Genomic DNA, 20,026 nt, shown 5'->3' on the forward strand with positions numbered 1-20,026 from the left:
TAAATGTATGATTCCTCCACTCGAGGTAGTAAAATGGCATAAAATGATTTTGTTTACTATGCTTTGTTTAGGTCATTGTTTGCTCTGCCACACTGCATTCATTTGATGTTAAGAAGTTGTCAGAGAAGATCATGCATTTCCCAACCTGGGTAGATCTTAAAGGAGAAGATTCTGTTCCTGAGACCGTACATCATGTTGTTCTAAAAGTTAATCCAAAAACTGATCGTCACTGGGAGAAACTTCAAAGGCATATTCGGGTAAAGAGAGTTGGACTGTTTTCATTAGCAATCTTGGACTCGGTGCCTAAACAAAGGGAACATGCTAATCCTGTGTTAATGTTTGTGGAACCTTTTTTATCACGGTACTGCATATTCTGTTCTCCCGCTTTCACCCTCACCCCAACAAAAACTACAAAAGTTCCTCTGAAAATTTATTGAATTAAGCTTCAGAACTAATTTCAAAGTAATCTTGATGTACTTTAGTTTACTTTTGTTCCTATGACAAGAAAATATTACTCCTAATATGCATTAAACCAATTGGTAATCAGAATATGTAACTGTTTTACTTCCTTAGACAGATGAAGTCCATGCAAAAGATAACACGAGACCTGGCGCCAATAGTTCAGGTCAGTGCCTTTACATTATATGTCATACTTTCCGGCTTTCCTTCTTAGATTACTAAATACTAATGTATGCAATCTTTTTAAATGAAAATTATAGGTATTGAATTTTAAAAGCTTTTCTTACTGAACATCATGTAGCACGTACTCCTTAATTGAATTTCCTATGTATCCATCAGAAAATTCATAGTTCCCTCCTGAAAAACCAAAATTGCATTTCGAGCTGATGAAAACTGTACATACCATTGCAGTGTAATTCATCACTTTTTCATGAGCTTTGCTGTTCAAGGTCCTCAAATGTGCCACTTCTGGTATTCCCTTTAGATTTAATTTGTACTTTGGTTTTCTGACTGTCTTCTCGGAAGAGATGGGAAAGAGGAGTAAATTGAGTCTGTTTCATCCAAATTTTCTGACTAATTTTTTAAAATCCAATTCTTTTAGTCATCCTGTTATTACACTTTTAGGAAGCAAGTAGTACTTAAACGTTTACACTACTACTGCACCACAAGAGGACCCTCTGTGTTTCATCTAACAGTAAAAGTTTTAACCTACTTTTCCTAATCACCCTGTTCAGAGATGCAGTGACACACATCTAGAACAGGTGGGACTTTAACACAGGCCTCTTGGTGCAGAGGTAGAGATTCTACTGCTGAGCTACAAGAGGGCCCTCTGCTTTACCTGTGATGTTTACAGATGCTGGTCAATCTCAATCTACCTTGTTCAATTGCGGAAAGAATGATGTGAACTCCGCAGAACTCTGAACTGGATATTGAAAGTAATCAAAGATAATAGCAGTGATTCTTTGTCTTGGGCAATTCAAGAATATGCGGCTCAACATCTTTGCCCAGGAAGGGAGCAAAGCTATTTTGTGCAGCTATTTCATCTTGTTTACATTGTGGACAAACATCAAGCTGAAATTCTTGAACCTCCTGTATCTAAATAGGTGTGAATGAGTAGCCACAAAACATTCTTTTAAAACCTGTTAGCTACTCCAAAGAGTGATGACATTTTAAAAGAAATTCAAATTTCCAGTTATTTACTGAAAGCATTCGTCAAGATTTCATGTATTAAGACATATTGCTAGTCTAACCAACAAACTTACTTCAAAGGTATAGTTGTACTATCCTTTACGTAGATACTTAATTTTCCCCTGATTCAACCAAAGTGATTCTTAGTTCTCGTGGGTTCATTCCTGTCCCGTTCTTTGCCTAATAGCTTGAAGTCTTGGAACTGTCTTTTACAATGAGGTGTCTCAAGTTAATCAACAATTCCTGGCTCGTTAATTCCCCATAAATTTGATCTTTCACATCTGAGCAAGAGCTCCTGCACAGTGATCCATAGAAACCTTTTTTTAATTTCAGCTGCTCACCTCCCAGATCCATGCAGACTCAAAATACTCTATAATGTTTGATGATATTCCAGGAAAGTCTGAGGTCAGTTTTTTTTTTTTACAATGGCCTCTTCTGTATCCTTTTATTATAGCACCATGAATCACAAGGGCCTTATAAATGGAAATACTAATTAGCTACATACAGGGCCAAAGTCTCTCACTCAAATGGAAAGTTTGAAGTCAAACTGTTTGCTGTCTGGCCCCCTTTCTAATTTAAACGTCCAAATTCCAATAGCTAATTTACTTGTACATTTTTCGAGTAATATTTATTAATCTGCAAAATCTCTTTCCTTCACATTACAGTTTAAGTTAAAAGCTTTATCCTGTGAATTCAAATCGTACATTAGCAGCAAGAAACATTGTACTGAATTTAATTATTGGATATCCGATTTCCATAGCTTGAAATAGTAAAAGTTTTTTTAATCATTAATGAACTTGCTAGCACTTGGAATTTCTGAATCGACTGGATTCAGTAGCTTGTATTTTAGAAATATCAATGTTCTATTATTAATTCACGTATTCCCATTTCTAATTTCTCCAGAGATGTGGTCAGAAGCTATTAAAATACTGAAGGGAGAATATACAGTCCGTGCAATCAAAGAACACAAGATGGACCAAGCAATCATTTTTTGCAGGACTAAGATTGACTGTGATAACATGGAACAGTACTTTATTCAGATGGGAGGAGGTGAGATCATTTTGATGGCTATTCTTTGGCCATTTGTGTTTTGAGGTACCGATTCTTAGATTATTTTTTATTGTTTCAGGACCAGACAAAAAGGGACATCAATTTTCATGTGTCTGCTTGCATGGTGATAGAAAACCAAATGAACGAAAGCAAAACCTGGAAAGATTTAAGGTAGTTTTGAAACACTTGTCAACTCATTTTTGAGTTACCAGATAAGGGGGTCAAAAATCAAATCAGAATGTACTGGAGTAATTTATTTGCGGTCTGGCAGCATTTTGTGGCATGAGAAACCGTTCAATATGATTCTTCTTTGGAACTGAAGCAAGCTCAAAGTGAATTTGGATTTTTCAAAAAATATTCAATAACTTACAATGCAAGTTCATTAGACAAATGTAGAGTGGGATGGGGATAACATGATTGCACTTAGAGGATTGATTCATCGAAAACTGTCTGAATAAATCATTTTTGCATTGGTGAGCTGTAACTGGTGGGTTGCTCATTTGTGCTTGTTTACACTCTGTCAATGACTTGGATACATTATTAACAGTCTCATCTAAGTTTAGTAACAATACAAAACTCCGTAGGAAATGTGCCGTTTTCTACTTTGGTAAGGAAATTAAAGCAGAATTTTTTTTAAAAAGATGCAATGAAATGCTAGCATTCAGAGTAATCTTGGGTACCTTTTGTACACGAATGATAGGAAGTTAACATGGAGGTACAGCCAACAGGTAGGAATGCAAATCCTATATTAGCCTTTATAGTGAAGGGATTGGTGTATAAAAGTAAATACATTTTATCTATAGCTTTATGCAAGATCCAAGACTGCATATGGGTGTAGAGATTAAAGTGGACACAGTATTCCAAGAGAATATACTTGCCTTTTCAAGGATGCACGACAAAGATTCACTGGACTGATTAGAGTGTTGAAGTACATAAGAGTATGAGAAGCTGTGTAAGCTAAGCTAATGTTCCTTTTAGCATAAAGGAGTTAGTCTGTTGTCTTGAAATAGTCATGATCCCAGCTGATAACATTGGTAAAGTTATATTCCAGAGTGAAATCTGACTTGGTAGATCATGAATTTTACTTCCTTTCTTCTATTGACAATGGAAATCAGTCCCTGAATATATTCATTTGTTAACCTACTTTTAGCAAAAGAACATTGACGTCCCTCCCTGCAGCACTTGAAACAAACTTTTTAATTCAGTTTGCTTACTGTTTAACGTAAGTTCCCTAGATTCATGTTTTCAAGAGCCTGGATGTTTCTGTCTCTGACACCCCCACAACCTTCTGCTTCAGGAACTATCTTCTTACTGGCCTCTAACTGTGACCAGCCCTGAATGTTTTGAGACTGCTGACAATAACACTTCTGCTGTAATGAGTCTCTAGCCTTTTCTGTGTGGTCACAAAACTCAAGTCATCAAATGTGTAAGCAGTTATCTACCCAGCTGGCTAGCTGGTAATTTATTTGAAATCTCATAACTACCTATAAATTATGTTCTTCAGAGCTGAAGTGTCATTGGACTCAAAACATGAATTGTTTCTGTCTCTACAGAATCGGCTAGGCATGAGTTTGTATAGTAGTATCTTTCTATTTCAGGATGTTTTCCCTGTCTGGTGAATCCAGAATTTGGGGCTCAGTTTGAAAATAAAGGTTCATCCACTTAGGACAGAGATAGGGAGAAATTTATTCATTCAGTGGGTTGTAGATCTTTGAGCATCCTTTTGCTTTTAGAGTAACTGTCGTTGCGTATATATGCAAGACAATCCAATAGATTTTACGACGCAAAGGGAACCAACTTATGCAGGGAGGAAAGGAAAGGTGAGATACAAAATCATTTGTGAATCTCTCGAAGAGCAGAATCGGCTTGAAGGGATGAATGGTCTGATCATGCTGCTATTTTATTATGTAATTGTCAATTTAACGTCAAATTGGCGAGTTACTTTGCTGACATCAATTTAGTTCAAGAATAGGTTTATGTTCCTTGATGTTTTGTTTCTGTTTTTATTAATTTTAAAATAAATTTGAGAAGTCTTCAGAAATGTATTCACCATTATAATGCTTGAAGATCAAATATTAAATATAAGCATCTCCACCAATTAAAAGAATAAAAATGCCAATGTAAAAGCTGAGAGTAGATGATACAACTTTTTTTTAAATTCAGGGAAGGTTTATGGCTTCTTCAGCAGCAAAATAACGTGACTGCTGGAGATACTCTTCCAGTTTGTCAGCATGTTTTCCCTGCCTCCCTTCCTAATGAAGGGCTTTTGCCCAAAACATCGATTTTTTTTTTTTTCCCCCCCCTGCTTCTTGGATGCTGCCTGACCTGCTGTGCTTTTCCAGCACCACACTAATCTAGACTCTTTCCAGCATCTGTTGTCGTTGTTTTTACCTTTATATTCCATTTATAGTCAGTCCTATTTAGACCAATCTAAAAACGTGAAATTGTAGAGAGAAGGAGAGAGACTTTGTTTTGTTTTAGAGACATTTGAAACTGGATTTGGTAGCTGCTTAGTTTATATTCTTCTGAACAAAGCTGGCAACACTTGTATTGTTTAGCATTGAGCATTAAGCAGCTAATCTAAAATTGAGATCTGAAGACTAATTCTTTGTGAGGATAATTAATTCAAGTTTTACAGAATTTGGCCAGTTATTGAACCACAAATTCAGCTAAATTTGAAAAACTTGAAGGTGCTGTATTCTCTTACATATTTTTATTTGAAGTTACACATTTATTTCAGTGAAAATGAATAATGTTAAATAATGTTAGTGATTAACGTTGGATCAAATAGTTGCTCTGCATTATAAACAGGAATTGGCATTTTATATTTGGCTGGATGTGACTTAATTCTATATTTTTTTCCACTGTAAAGGGTAAGTAAATTTCATGACCAGCATTTCTTGTTAAACTGGTCTTTTTAGATTTGACATTTTTTCACTGTAATCTTGTAACATCATGTGTAGTCTTATAAATTTTAATGACATTAGTTGGTGATAAATCAGCTCACCCAATAATTGTCATCATTCATTTGAACTGATGATGAATCTTTGTCTTTTGCCACCTCCAATTACTGAGTGGGATGGAGTCTATGGATAGAAATCAAAAGTGGTATCAAGTGAGATTAACTTGCTATACAATGTGTGATAAAGGACAAAAATGTTTTGGGCATGATTAAACATTAGAGGTCAAATACAAAGATTTGATGTTTGGTTTTTGTTTTGGTAAGAGAGCAGATGTAAGACTCCTGGTCTGCACTGATGTTGCTGCCAGAGGTATTGACATTCATGGAATTCCTTTTGGTAAGTATGATATTCATTAGTGTGTTGCTGTTTATTAATTTAATTCAGTACTGATTGTAGTGTTGCTGTTTATTAATTTAATTCAGTACTGATTTATTTTTGCTTTTAAAAACAGTAATTAATGTGACTCTTCCTGATGAAAAACAAAACTATGTTCATAGGATTGGTAGAGTGGGCAGAGCTGACAGGTAAGGTACAAAGTTTGCATTCATTCTATATGTACACTTTTTAAACATACTGCCTTTTTGTTGTATGTTTGCAAAATAACAAATGGCAATAATATTTTTTTTCAGGATGGGTCTAGCCGTTTCCTTGGTGGCAACTGAGAAAGAGAAGGTAATCCTTTTGTGTTAATTCTACTATAATAAAAAATTGTTTTGTTATTTTTTTAAACTATTCAGTATCATAACCACAACCTGTGAGTGCTTTAATCTAGTTGCTGCTAATTTAGCTGGTGCTGTTTGTAATTGTTGTCAGTTAGTGTTTGTTTTTTAAATATATTGATCTGATGGGTAAATTGTCTCTCACACTCATTTGAAGTGCAAATCAGATGATTTGTATCCGTATTGAACATACATAATTTAGAAATGTTTAAGGTCCATTGATGTTGATTTGTTGCTATCTGATCACTAAATTAATGTTTTCAGTAATTGACTTGTCGTGTTGTTCCATAGCACGGAAACAGATCCTCAATTTGACTTGTCCTCACCAACCAGATATCCTAAATTAATCCAGTCCCGTTTGCCAGCATTTGTCCCATATCCCTTAATTCTTCCTATTCGTATACGCACCCGAATACCTTTTTAAATGTTGTAAATACACACATCTCCACCACCATCTCTGGCAACACACGCCATTACACTCATCACTCTGTGTGAAAACGTTGCCCCTCTGTTCCCTTTTAATTCCTTCCCCTCTCCCCATAAATCAGTACTCTCTCTAGTTTTGGATTCCCCTACTGTGGGGAAAAAGATCTTGGCTATTCAGAGATTGCTATTAGGAATGATCTAATAAGAAAATCTTATTGTAATCATTTCTAGGTTTGGTACCATGTATGTCCAAATCGTGGAAGAGGTTGCTATAACACCAGACTTAAGGATCAGGGTGGGTGCACCATATGGTACAATGAACTGCAGGTATGTTAACCTCTGCACCTAAATAACAATGATCATAGCCATTCATGATGTTAGTTTGTGCGATTTTAAAAATGTAAACCCTTTCACCTCCTGTAATAGTCAGCTTACCAATATATTTGGGCATTGTTCAGTCACTGAGTTTCAGCCTAACTTCAGAATAACTGTTCAATATGGCTGAAATTTGAACTGGTCCTCACTCCTATATTAGTAAGGAATGTGTGCTTGTTTTGGTTCGTGGATAAGCTTAGCAAACATACATATGATGTTGGCCAACATGTTAGCATGGATAAAGGTTTGGCTTTCAAATAGGGAACAGAAGAGATGAATGAGAGCAATTTCAAGTTGGCTTGTAACTAGAGGCTTCCCACAAAGATCAGTGTTTGGGCCCTCCCTATTTACAATCTATATAAATGACATGGATGCAGACACCAAACACATTGTGTAGCAGAATTTACCATTGATGCCACAATAGGTGGGAAAGTAGGTTGTCAAGAGAAGGTAGAGCGGTTGAGTACATTTTGTCATTGAATTTGTTCAAGGCAGAGTTAAATACATTTTTGACAAAGAGTCAGGGTTATGGAGGATTAATAGTAAAGTAGGATTAAGACCGCAGATCAGCCATGATTATATTGAATGTCAGCACCATGTCGAAGAACTGAATGGCCTAATCTGCTGATATGTCCCATAACTACTTGGAAACAATCTACAATTGTATTGAGCTTGCTGGGTTTTTTTTGTTCCCCCAATAAGCCTGTTGGTTTTTTTTTGCTTCCCATTCTAGGTACCTAAATGTAACATACCTAATCTCAGACTTTGGTGACCTGTATGTTATGGATTAGTTGATTATAAGAAGTTTCTCTCTTAAGGATCAAAATAGTGGTATTTGATCTCTTGAAATGCAAGAAGTAAATAAAGTTAGTAGTCGATAGAACTTGAGAAATGTGTTACAACTCGAACACTGCCTTGGATCTTGAACTGACTATTAATGCTGTGAACTAGTTGTGTCATGTGATATAAGGTAATTAGCCCATTACCTTCCCATCCACCCAGCCAGATCAACTCCATCAGAAAAAGTTGGCAGGCACAAATGTCAGCAAGCCAGCCACTGTATGTAAACAAATGATTGTCAAAAGCTCAGAATTTCCAATAATACACTATCTAGAGAATAAAATGATATTAGAGTGGGTAGGAATGTGCAATTTGTTTTAAGTGTTGAAAATTGGAGGAAGGGTAGGTTGCTATCATTGAAGAACTCCCCTCTCCTATTATGGATACCCTCCTTGAGAAGATATCCCAAATTACTGAAACTCTCAGCCTAAGTTTAAAGACTTCCAGCATCTATTGGGTTTTCTATGCAGTTCCAACAGCACCCACAATGGTGTTCTGGTACTGTCAGGGCTACAGTTTTTGGGTGCAAGATTACATGAAGGGTAGGGGAGGAATGCCATAGGAACTTGTTTAGCTTATCTGCAATGCTTGATGCAGAGCAGATTTCTAACTGGCCAGCCAGCTGGCCACCAACTAGGGATATCATTCACTTTGTCCTTTGCAAAAGAAAACATTGTTAGAATATGTTATCATACAATCTTCATGTTTCATCCAAGAGTGCAGACGAGGATAGGGGTATTTAATTTTATAGTGTTCAATGCATTATTGCGTTATGACTATCTTTACAGCCATTTAGGTTTAATTGTATAAATAAGCACATATTGAGGATTGAATTAATGAAATCAGTAATTATTTTCTGACAGATTTAGCTGATTTGTAAATGTCTGGTTAGTAGAATGACTCAGCTTTTTGCTTTGTATTTGTGTCAAAATGTGATATTCTAATGAAACTGTTGAAATTAATCAAGATTGTTTATGGTGAATTGCATGGTGTGCTGTTTATAAAGATTACATTTGTTACAATGTACCCTGTATGAACCTGTGATCCAAGAAATTGATTTGGAAACTTGATCTCAACTAAACGATTTCTGACCCTGCTGATAATGTACATTGTGGTAAAGCTGTGGTAAACATTTTTTAATTTATTTTCTTCTTTGAAGATGAATGGTCACATCATCAATCACATTCGTTTGCGATTAGCTGCTTTAACAGTGACCAAGAATTTGACTTTGATATTTTGGGCTATATAGCTGAGCTTTGTGCTATTGAAGATAAGTACATTGCAGTGTTTCTGCGGAAGGTCATACATCTAATAATCATACATCGTGCAAAAGTATTGATGCACATAGGAACTCATTCAGATTATTTGTTTTTATCAACCCACCTGTCCCTTCCCAACAGTGTCGTCTGGCACCTCCCCCAAAATAAAAAACAAGTAATTTGTTCTCCTAAACTAGTTCCTTCATGAGTTTGGATGCTAAACATTATTCATGCCCAGGTTGTCTAGTTTTTAAAAAATAACCAATTGAGAACAAAAATCTTTCTTTTCTGCATAATACAATGGATAGTATGTCCGCTAGAATGACAACATTTATTTATAATTATAAATATTTGGATACATTTAAGTTATCTCAGAAGGAAATAAGAAAATATCTGATTTTTTTTTTTCAAGCTGTTGTCTGACATTGAAGAGCACTTGAATGTCATCATCACTCAAGTTGAGCCTGACCTGAAAATACCAGTGGATGAGTTTGATGGCAAAGTAGTCTATGGAAAGAAAAGAGCAACGGGAGGTGAGTATTTTACAGAGGCAGAACTATGATACATTGCATTCATCAGTTTAAAAAAAAAATTCATGTTATCTTTGTTTTTCTGTGGGTTCATAAAATGTCAAAATATGATGATGTTTATCTATCTTGTACTGATATCATGGAGTCACTGACAACACAGAATGAGGCTATTTAGCCCATTGAATCTTTACCAGCTGCCTGTAGAACACTCTCTTTTTGTATGAAAAGGAGATTTTGTTTGATCCAATCCCACTTCCCCTTTTGGCTATTTTTCTCCTACTTACATTTTTCAAAAAAAGACTTTAAGGTTGTTTTCAAGGTTCTAACTAATCTGTTCTTCTATTCTCTTTGCCCTTCTAATTTAGATCTCCTTTATTTTCTATATTTAATTTTTGGCGTTTTGCCACTTTACAATCTTTAATGGTCATAAACCTCCTTTTTCTGTTTCATTTAATCACTATCTCCAAAACAGTGTTAAATTTGAAGGTATCATGAATGCTTACCCAAACCTGTGTATAAAGTTTGCAGGAAATGCAGACCATCCTATACCAATGGTATGATCTGTGATATTGGGCATAGTGTTACATATTTCACGACTGTAACCACTGCCTTTTATTTGGTTAATACTACTTTTGCGTCTCTAATGAAATGTGGCTGTCTCTGGGAAGGACAACATTTGTTTATAAATCCATTTAATGTTTCTTCAACTGAATGGTTTGCCAGACCATTAATTAAACAGTCATCCGTATTGTTGTGGACCTAGAGTCATATGTAGGCCATTCAGGGTGAAGAAGGCATGTTCCTGAAAGGATATTAATAAATCAGATGGGTTTTACAACAATAAGTTGCTATGGTCACTATTACTGAGACTGGCTTTCAAATTACACATTTCATTTATTGATGTGATAGGAATTAAAATCTGTCGGCCTCTGGACTTCTAATCCAGTGGTGCTGACCACTGTGTTGTCGTCTCCATGTCACCATCATTTGAGTGAATAATAGTTGAATAGTTAATCCAAAAAATGAATTCTTGAAAAAATTCTTTCTCCCTTCTTTCAATCTTCCTCATCTTCACACCATGCCCTTTTAGAAATTAGATCATTTATGCATGAAAGTGTCCTAGATCACCTATTCCTAAAGGTAATCATCATTAACTAAGTCAGTATAACACTAAATGAAGTGCAATCTTATTTTGCTGTCACAAATAACAAAGTCCAGCGTTATTTTAGGAAGTTTCCATTTTGTGAAACAGACAGCCGCATGAGCGTGAAATGAATGCCAGAAGTCCTGTCTACTGAGCATCTCTTTTTAAATCACCTTTTTCTGAACTTTGGAAATTATCTTATGTCTTGATGAGTCTTGCAAGCACACCTTCCTTGTTAAATTACCAGCAAGAGGTTTAATGACGATGCTTTAATATGGTCTTAAATGAATCTACCTTATTTTTATAGTGTTCACAAATTCCCAAGGATAAGCTTGTTTAAAATAAAGTACTTAGTTACATCTAACTATACCAGAAGATCTTTAAAGAATTAACATCAGTTTGAGTACCACGCTGTTTTTAATTTGCTTCATTAATTTCAAGTTCATGGTACTTTCTGTTCCTTATTATTCTGAAATGGGTTTGCCCAGCTTATTGTTGCATAAGCCCTCAGCTCTCATTGAATTGTTTTTAAGGTTCTTGGGAACACACTTTTTATACATACAACTTACAAGGCCATTTGGCCACCCTCTCTGTGCTGATACTTCGAACGAACTATCAATCTGGAGTTAAGAACCTAATTGCAAGACCATTATTGATCGTCAGAAAAACCCAAGTGTTCGATAACAACCTTCTGGAATGAAAGTGCCATCCTTATCTGGTCAGGTTTACATGTGACTCCAGACACACAACAATGTGGTTGACTTTTAACTGTCCGGTGGGCAATTAGGGATAGGCAATAAAGGCTGGCCTAGCCAGTGATGTCCTCATCCCTGTGAACAAATATTTTTTAAAATTTAAATGTACTTCCAATTCCCTATACGTCCACATAACCTGCAAACGTTTCATTGGCTGGATTCGAAGTGAAGGCCTAACCTGGAGATTACAATTTGACATATGTCACGTTATTTCCAATTATATAAATCTGGGAGTGAAAGTCAACTTAGCACAAAAGCTGTAATGGGGTCAAACCATTTTCAGGAAAGTAAAGGATACAAATTCTGTCTGAAGCAAAGTAAAATCACTTCTGTGCCATGAGATTATCCCTGCTTTTTTGTGTTCTCTACTTAGTCTATAATTGGCCATTTCTTGTTGTCAACAAAATTACTTTTTTTTAAAACCTACTTAAGGGTTTCATTTCCTTTTGCCAGTCTTCATTTGTGTAACTGCATTCATTGAATGGTTCCAATTAGATTATAGCAACAGCAGTAATTTTGCCTGGCAGCTTTGGTAGTGAATGTGTGTTATAGTAGTTGATGAAACTTGATGAGAAGACACTGACCACTTGTCTTATTTTAACTTTCTCTGCTCTTCCCCTTGGCAGGTGGGCAGTACAGGGGCCACGTTGATGCTTTAGCATCTGCAGTACAGGAGTTGGCTGCTCTTGAAAAAGAGGCTCAATCCTCTTTCTTACATTTTGGCTATCTTCCCAATCAACTTTTCAAACCCTTTTAATTGTAGCATGTGCCTCAGGTTAGTGCAACAGGGAGGCAGACAACTTACAATAGAGGTTTAAGCATGTTTATTACTACAAAGTGACATCTCAATTGTTAACATGCTGCGATCTTTGTTAACTTGTTAGTTTTTTGATGCTTAAACGCATCTACACAATTTATTTAGAATGTGAACCATCAAGCATTGGAATTGCTGGAGTGATTAAAATAATTAAATCATAGTGGTTTGTGTGATTTTTTTTTTCACATACTTTTATAAAGCATTATTTTTCCAGCTCTTTCAATCACATCTACAAGGAAAAAGGATCTTAATCATATTTTTCATGCCAGCTGGACAAGTTCCATGATTGCCATTAGAGTAATGTATAAAAAATTTCCAACATCATTAGCTACTTGCATTACAGTTAATAGTTTAATATTCGGCTTGCTTTTAAATCAACAACTTGCTGTCTTTTGTCTGAGTGAAATTGGATGATGCCTTTTTTTTTCTTTTCTCTTCTGTTCCATTTTTGCCAACCCCGGGAACCTATAGTGTAATTTCAGCTTGCACTGATTTTAAATGAAAGCTTCCTTTCACTGCTGTAGGGACCTTTTTGTTAACACATGCCTACAGAGCAGAACACCCATAATGTGGCATGAAGGCAACTGATGTTAGAATGCAAAATGTTCCATTCTCAAACAATAAAATGACTTGGTTACACACCAATCTGGAACAGCATTGTACTAGGTGTGCTTTGGGAAAACTCATTTCGGTGCAGATTTAATTTTAATGTAGATAGCAACATACTAAAATGAAGTGGAAAACATAGCCCTATTCCTCTCGCTGCAAGACTGTCATAACTGCAACCTACAGCATCTGCTGAGGAGAGCCTGTTCCAGACTGATGTTCGCATGCTTCAAATTGAGAATTACATGCAGACTGTATCCTAGGAAAATGATCAAAAGAAGTGCAAAAATTATTAACCCATGCTCCTGTGTCCTTGCTAGAAGCATAAAAATGTATCTACATTTGGTGGGGTTTTTTGACCATAAGGATTGCATTCTTAAAAATGGCAGCAGGCAAAGAGAAATGCAAATTCATGTTAGTCATGTTAATTTCCTTTATTAAATCACACTGGTCAGTAAAGCTTGCTGTAGTAGAAATGAACAGGATTGTTTAAAGGCTGTAACGAGATTGAAGTAAATACTCTAGTAAACAATGCTTTCCTGTGTTAACGTTCTCTGTATTTAAAGGTTATTTAGATTTGATAAGTCATCACTTCTAGCATTGCTATTTTCTAAAAGGCAAAAAGAACAGAATTTTACGATAAGTAGCTATTAAAACAAAGCATTTCCTTTTAAAAAAAAAGGATAAAGGATTCTTTATTCTGTATTCATGATAGCCATAGAATCACAGGCCTATGGTTGACTTTCTGGGGAAATTCCTTTTCCTAAGCATATGGTATATCAAATATGCAGTTATCTGAGCTGATCAGTTTGAGGGCTTTCAGTTTTCCTCAGTTATTGGAAATGAGTCTGGAATAAACAAACAAACACAATAGGATCATAATTAATTGGAAACTTAATTGAACCAGTTATTTCAAAATGCATTGAGTAGATATTTGTGCTGGAGGCGCTCATTACCTGATTTACCTTGATCATCTATAAATCTTGGCAGGAATACAATGGAGAATTCAGCACTCACTTGGGTGACTACAAAGGTCACAATACTTAAACTTTAACATCAAAACAAAGCAGTCTGTTTGACTGTATTAAGTAGTAATGACAGTGGGGTCTTCATTATTCTTGGATGTCCATCATAACCACTTGTGATTACACAGAATTGACAGCACAATAGATTGTTTTTTTTATTGATCTATATGAAAGGTTAGCAACAGCTAATTCCTCTATTATCTATACCACCACCACCACTCTTGCTAAAGGCACATCTGTTTTATTGTAGGTTTTAAAACCAATTCTCTCTAATTTATTGGGACTACACACACCAGATGGCCGCCGCCTTTAGAGACTGCAATTTCCCTTCCTACGTGGTTAAAGATGCCCTCCAACGCATCTCATCCACATTCCGCCCTCAGACCCCACCCCTCCAACCGTAACAAGGACAGAACGCCCCTGGTGCTCACCTTCCACCCTACAAACCTTCGCATAAGCCAAATCATCCGCCGACATTTCCGCCACCTCCAAAAAGAGCCCACCACCAGGGCTATATTTCCTTCCCTACCCCTTTCCACCTTCCGCAAAGACAGTTCCCTCCATGACTACCTGGTCAGGTCCATGCCCCCCTACAACCCACCCTCCCATCCTGGCACTTCCCCTGCCACCGCAGGAACTGTAAAACCTGTGCCTACACCTCCTCCCTCACCTCCATCCAAGGCCCTAAAGAAGCCTTCCACATCCATCAAAGTTTTACCTGCACATCCACTAATATCATTTATTGTATCAGTTTTTCCCGATGCAGTCTCCTCTACTTTGGGGAGACTGGGCGCCTCCTAGCAGAGCGCTTTAGGGAACATCTCCGGGACAACCACACCGCCCCGTGGTCCAACATTTCAACTCCCTCTCCCACTCTGCCAAGGACATGGAGGTCCTGGGCCTCCTTCACCTCCTTCAGACGCCTGGAGGAAGAATGCTCATCTTCCGCCTTGGAATACTTCAACCCCAGGACATCAATGTGGACTTCAACAGTTTCCTCATTTCCCCTTCCCCCACCTCACCCTAGTTCGAAACTTCCAGCTCAGCACTGTCCCCATGACTTGTCCGGACTTTGTCCTACCTGCCTATCTCCTTTTCCACCTATCCACTCCACCCTCTCCTCCCTGACCTATCACCTTCATCCCCTCCCCCACTTACCCATTGTACTCTGTGCTACTTTCTCCCCACCCCCACCCTCCTCTAGCTTATCTCTCCATGCTTCCAGCTCACTGCCTTTATTCCTGATGAAGGGCTTTTGCCCGAAACATTGATTTCGCTGCATTTTGGATGCTGCCTGAAATGCTTTGCTCTTCCAGCACCACTCATCCAGAATCAAATATTCCTATCACTAATTAGCAAAGAGATTAGTTACCTGTAGGAGCAATGTGTTTTTATGACCCAGTGGGGAAGTCTTTGAGTTCCTGTATTCCCAGAACCATACAAAATATTGACTTGTTTTTTAAAAAAGGTACACTTAGCAGCCCAATTTAACTGAACTTCAGACAAGGTTGAGAGAAAGCATAGACCAGGTTTCTAATTGAACCAAGAATTATCATTGCAAATAAACTGATACAAACCATTGACACTTAATAGTCTAACTAAAACTCTAATTCCCTAAAAAGCTTCTCTTGGCTGGTGCAATAAATAGGGAGAGTAGAGTATTGGTGGAGATAGAGGAAAAACTGGCAAGTCAGTTTAGTGATTTTGCTTCCTGATCCAATACTGAGATGATCCAACTTTAGCCAGGCTCATGATATTCATTTCTACTCCTCTGGATGCTTCCACTGGTCTGTTAGAAGTACAGAGCAACTAATTCACTTGGGAAATATCTGATTTATCAAGTTTAAATTGAGTTTGTTACTGCAGAGAACTGGCAGGTTATTCTGAGATGAACAACAGCACACCTTCCTGTGGCCCTCTTCCCCCTCCCCTGTTCAGTTAACTGAACAACAATCAGCTTCTCATGTAACTCCTTATTTCCTGATCATCTGGACATTGCAGCAGCCCTAGTCGCAAAGAAAGAGTTAATAAAAGGTATTAGATGCCTTGCTGTGAGATGATGCAGCCATCCTAGTAAACCAGTGTTCCTAAAAGCACTTCTTTCTTCTTGTAATCCACAATTTTTTAAAGACTCAAAAATAAAGACAATTATTAGCCTACTCAATGTTGTACAATAATACAATAATTTAGATAGTGTACTTTAATTAACAAAGTGAAGTAGCTAGTACATCAAGCTTACCTAAATTCTCTTATTGGCGTATAGTATTTCTATAAAATACTTATCCATGATCACAATAGCTTTTTGGTTTACTGCTTCACAAGTGTAGCCCATGCTTAAGATTCTTATAGACATTACCTTTATTTTTAAGGAGTATTTCCTCATATGTTTACAGTTCCAGTCTAACATTCTCTTGCCTCCATCACCCCTCATCCTGAGCATTACCTCTCTCCACCTTTGCCCCAACATTGCCTCCCAGCTTGTGCCACTCCAGCCTGGCCTCTCTCATTTATGCTGCTCCCTTTGCGATTGAAGACATTTCCTTCTTCAGCTTTACTGAACTTCTCTGAAGGGCTCCACCTAATGGCAGAGATTGCCTGGGCAGAGATGAAGCTTCCTGCACTAATTTATGCTACTAAATGGAACATGATTAAAAGTACAGTACGATACAATACAGCACAGGAACAGGCTCCTCAGCACCCCAAGCCTCTGCTGATTCCTGATCTTTGTTTAGACATGCTACTTATTGTCCATAGCTGGTTTATATTCCTCTGTTTGCTTCTTGTTCATGTGTCTATCGAGATATGACTTAAACATTGCTAATGTACCTGGTCCTACCACCTCCACTGGCAGTGCATTCCAGGCATCCACTACCCTCTTAGTGAAAAACTTAGCCCACACTTCTCCCCTTAACTTGACCCCTCTCGCCTTGAACCCCATGTGCACTCTTGTTGTGCACTCTGGGAAAAAGTGTCTGACTATCCATCCTATCTCTTGTTTATAATTTTGCAGACCTCTATCGGGTCACTGCTCAGCCTCTGGCTTTCCAGTGAAAGTGAGGTGAATGTTTTAAATGACTGTTGTACAGAGGTAATACAAAATCATAGAGATGTACAGCACAGAAACAAACCCTTTGGTTCAACTTGTCCATGCATGTCAGATATCCTCGATAAATCTAGTCCTATTTGCCAGCATGTGGCTCTATCCCTCTCAACCCTTCCTATTCATGAACCCATCCAGATGCCTTTTAAATGTTGTAATTGTATCAGTCTCCACTACTTCTGGGAGTCCATTCCATATACATGCCATCCTCTGCATGAAAATGTTGCCCCCTTAAAAATCATTCCACTCTTACCTTAAACCTTTGCCCTCTACTTTTGGATACCTTTACCTTAGGTAAAAGAACTTGTCTATTTATCCTATCCATGCACCTCATGATTGTATAAATGTCTATAATGTTACCCCTGAGCTTCTGACTCCGGGGAAAATAGTCCCTCTCCAGCTCCCTGTAGCTCAAACTCTTCAACCCCGGCAACATCCTTGTAAATCTTTGCTGAACACTTTCAAGTTTCCTATAGCAGGAAGACCAGAATTGCTTGCAATATTCCAAATGTGGCCTAATCAATGTCCTGTACAGCTGCAACATGACCTCCCAACTCCAGTGCTGTATGCACTGACCAATAAAGGTAAGCATACCAAATGTCGCCTTCACTATCCTATCTACCTGCTACTCCACTTTCAAGGAACTATGAACCTGCGCTCCAAGGTCTCTTTGTGATCATGCACGCACACCTCCTCCAGGACCTGTACTGCCCTGATTTGGTTTCCAACAATGTAGCACTTCATTTATCTAAATTAAACTCCATCTATCACTCCTCGATCCATTGGCCCCTCTGATCAAGATCGTTTTGTACACTGTTATAACCTCCTTCACTGTCCACTTGACCTTCAATTTTGGTGTAATCTGTAAAGATTCTAAACATACCTACTATGTTTAAGTAAATGACAAAAAAAACAGTGGACCCAGCACTAATCCTTGTGGCACACCACTGGTCATAGACTGAAAAGCAACCTGTTGTATTATTTTTATATTTTTATTTGCACTTTATTCTGCCAGCTTTAGGAATTTAGTGCTATACTTGTACAGTATTTCAATCCCAGGGGTCGGAGAGTTTGATTTATAGAGAGAGGCTGAATAGGCTGGTGCTTTCTTTTCTGGAGTGTTGGATGCTGAGAGATAATCTTACAGAGGTTTATTAAACCATGAGGGGCATGGATAAGGTGAATAGCCAAGATCTTTATGGCTTGGGAATCCAAAACTAGAGGACACAAGTTTAAGATGAGAGGAGAAACGTTTGAAAAAGACCTGAGGGGTGACTTGTTCATGCAGAGGATGATGCATTTAAATTGACATAGGTCAAAATTGGTTATTAAAAGAGCACTAAAGGCAGTCTGGTGGCACAGCAGCAGAGTCACTACATCTGGATGAGGAGGTACAGGTTCAAATCCCACCTACTCTAGATGTGTGTTTAAGATGTCTGATTGGATTGGTCAATAATATTTGTAAAAGGATGGTCTTATCAAGAGATGCACTCAGCTGGTACTGTTTCTGCACTGCAAGAGAAAGATCAATGGTAAACCATGGGAGAGAATCAACTGTAGGTCCCAATGGAAAAAGTGGAAAAGCACCACACCTGAGGTCAAAGGAAAGAACAGACCAGGAGTCATCCTCAGGTCACGCAAACAGGCCATCCGCATGGCACATATCATCAGAGGATCAAACAGCAACAACTTCCTTCTTTATTAGCCTGCTATTGTTACAACATACAGGTAATTGCAAAAGTGCACATTTGTGGGGCTGAAAACAAAAATGAATGTGGAGCCTGACTTTAAATTCTCCACCTTGGAAAATGATTTCACATCATTGGCATCTCAGTTAAAAGCACCATTGTTCTTCCTATTAATTCTGTTGAGATTCCTTGAAGTGGACGTGAGTGGGCTCAGACCAGTAGATGGACCTTGTGGATCCCTTACTGACCCAACTGGAGTAATGGAAAATGTTTGAGAAATGTCCTGGCATGCCATATGGTGGCGCTGTTGCTCCAGCTCAGGCCTGCCTTTGGAATTACACAGTGCTGTGGTTCATTTTCCTCACCGTCGTTGCCATGGCACTGCATGAGTGTGCTTTTCATTAAATCCCATAGAGTTTAATTGCTTGCCTTTGAAATGTTCATGACAATTGTGACATAAACTTCCCATATGCCTTTCATCAGTTTGACTTTCAGTGGATCATAGGTAAGAACCATTTTCATATTTCTTACATAACACATCAAGAAAGGGTACCTCATTGGATTGTTCCATTTTAGTGAAAAGTTGGTATTCCTCTCATGTATGAAGAAGAGAATTAATGTGTTGAGCAGTGCATTATGTACTGAGCATTGCATTGTGCATTTTTCCACATAAAGCTGGGCTGGATTGGTGGAATGCAGAGCAGTGTGATGCCAACAGCGTGGGTTTAGTTCCCATCACTGGTTTGAGGTTGCCATGAAGGACTTGCCTTCTCAAACTCTTCCCTTGCCTGAGGACTGGTAGCAGTCAGATTAAATCACCACCAGTTGCTTCTCGCTAATGAGAGAGCAGCCCCTATGGTCTGGTGGCCCTCAGGTTAAATCACCACCAGTCGCTTCTCTGTTTAATAAGAAAGTAGCCCCTATGGTCTGGTAAGACTATGGCAATGCAACAACAAAAAGCTACAAAATCCACGTATCAATCTGATAATTTTGCTAATTATTATTTGCTAATTAAGGAAGCATATTGTATTCTGGTTTAAACTCACCCAATAAAATTGCATGATTTATTCATATCCCATTGC

The 20,026-nt window shown here is 37.8% G+C and overlaps 1 protein-coding gene across 1 annotated transcript in view; it reads left to right on the forward strand.

Annotated features, from left to right (window-relative positions):
* The window catches only part of ddx1 (DEAD (Asp-Glu-Ala-Asp) box helicase 1), a 37,880-nt gene extending 25,195 nt beyond the window's left edge, over positions 1–12,685 (forward strand). The window contains exons 17-26 of the mRNA XM_060853573.1: positions 72–257; positions 574–625; positions 2,551–2,697; positions 2,777–2,868; positions 5,924–5,996; positions 6,112–6,184; positions 6,290–6,332; positions 7,037–7,132; positions 9,692–9,812; positions 12,335–12,685. Coding sequence (XP_060709556.1) covers positions 72–257; positions 574–625; positions 2,551–2,697; positions 2,777–2,868; positions 5,924–5,996; positions 6,112–6,184; positions 6,290–6,332; positions 7,037–7,132; positions 9,692–9,812; positions 12,335–12,465 — 1,014 coding nt within the window. The 3' untranslated portion in view covers positions 12,466–12,685. The remainder of the gene's footprint in view (positions 1–71; positions 258–573; positions 626–2,550; positions 2,698–2,776; positions 2,869–5,923; positions 5,997–6,111; positions 6,185–6,289; positions 6,333–7,036; positions 7,133–9,691; positions 9,813–12,334) is intronic.
* Positions 12,686–20,026: the final 7,341 nt, after the last annotated feature.

Source organism: Hemiscyllium ocellatum, chromosome 3 (assembly GCF_020745735.1).
Source record: "Hemiscyllium ocellatum isolate sHemOce1 chromosome 3, sHemOce1.pat.X.cur, whole genome shotgun sequence".
Lineage (NCBI taxonomy): Eukaryota > Metazoa > Chordata > Chondrichthyes > Orectolobiformes > Hemiscylliidae > Hemiscyllium > Hemiscyllium ocellatum.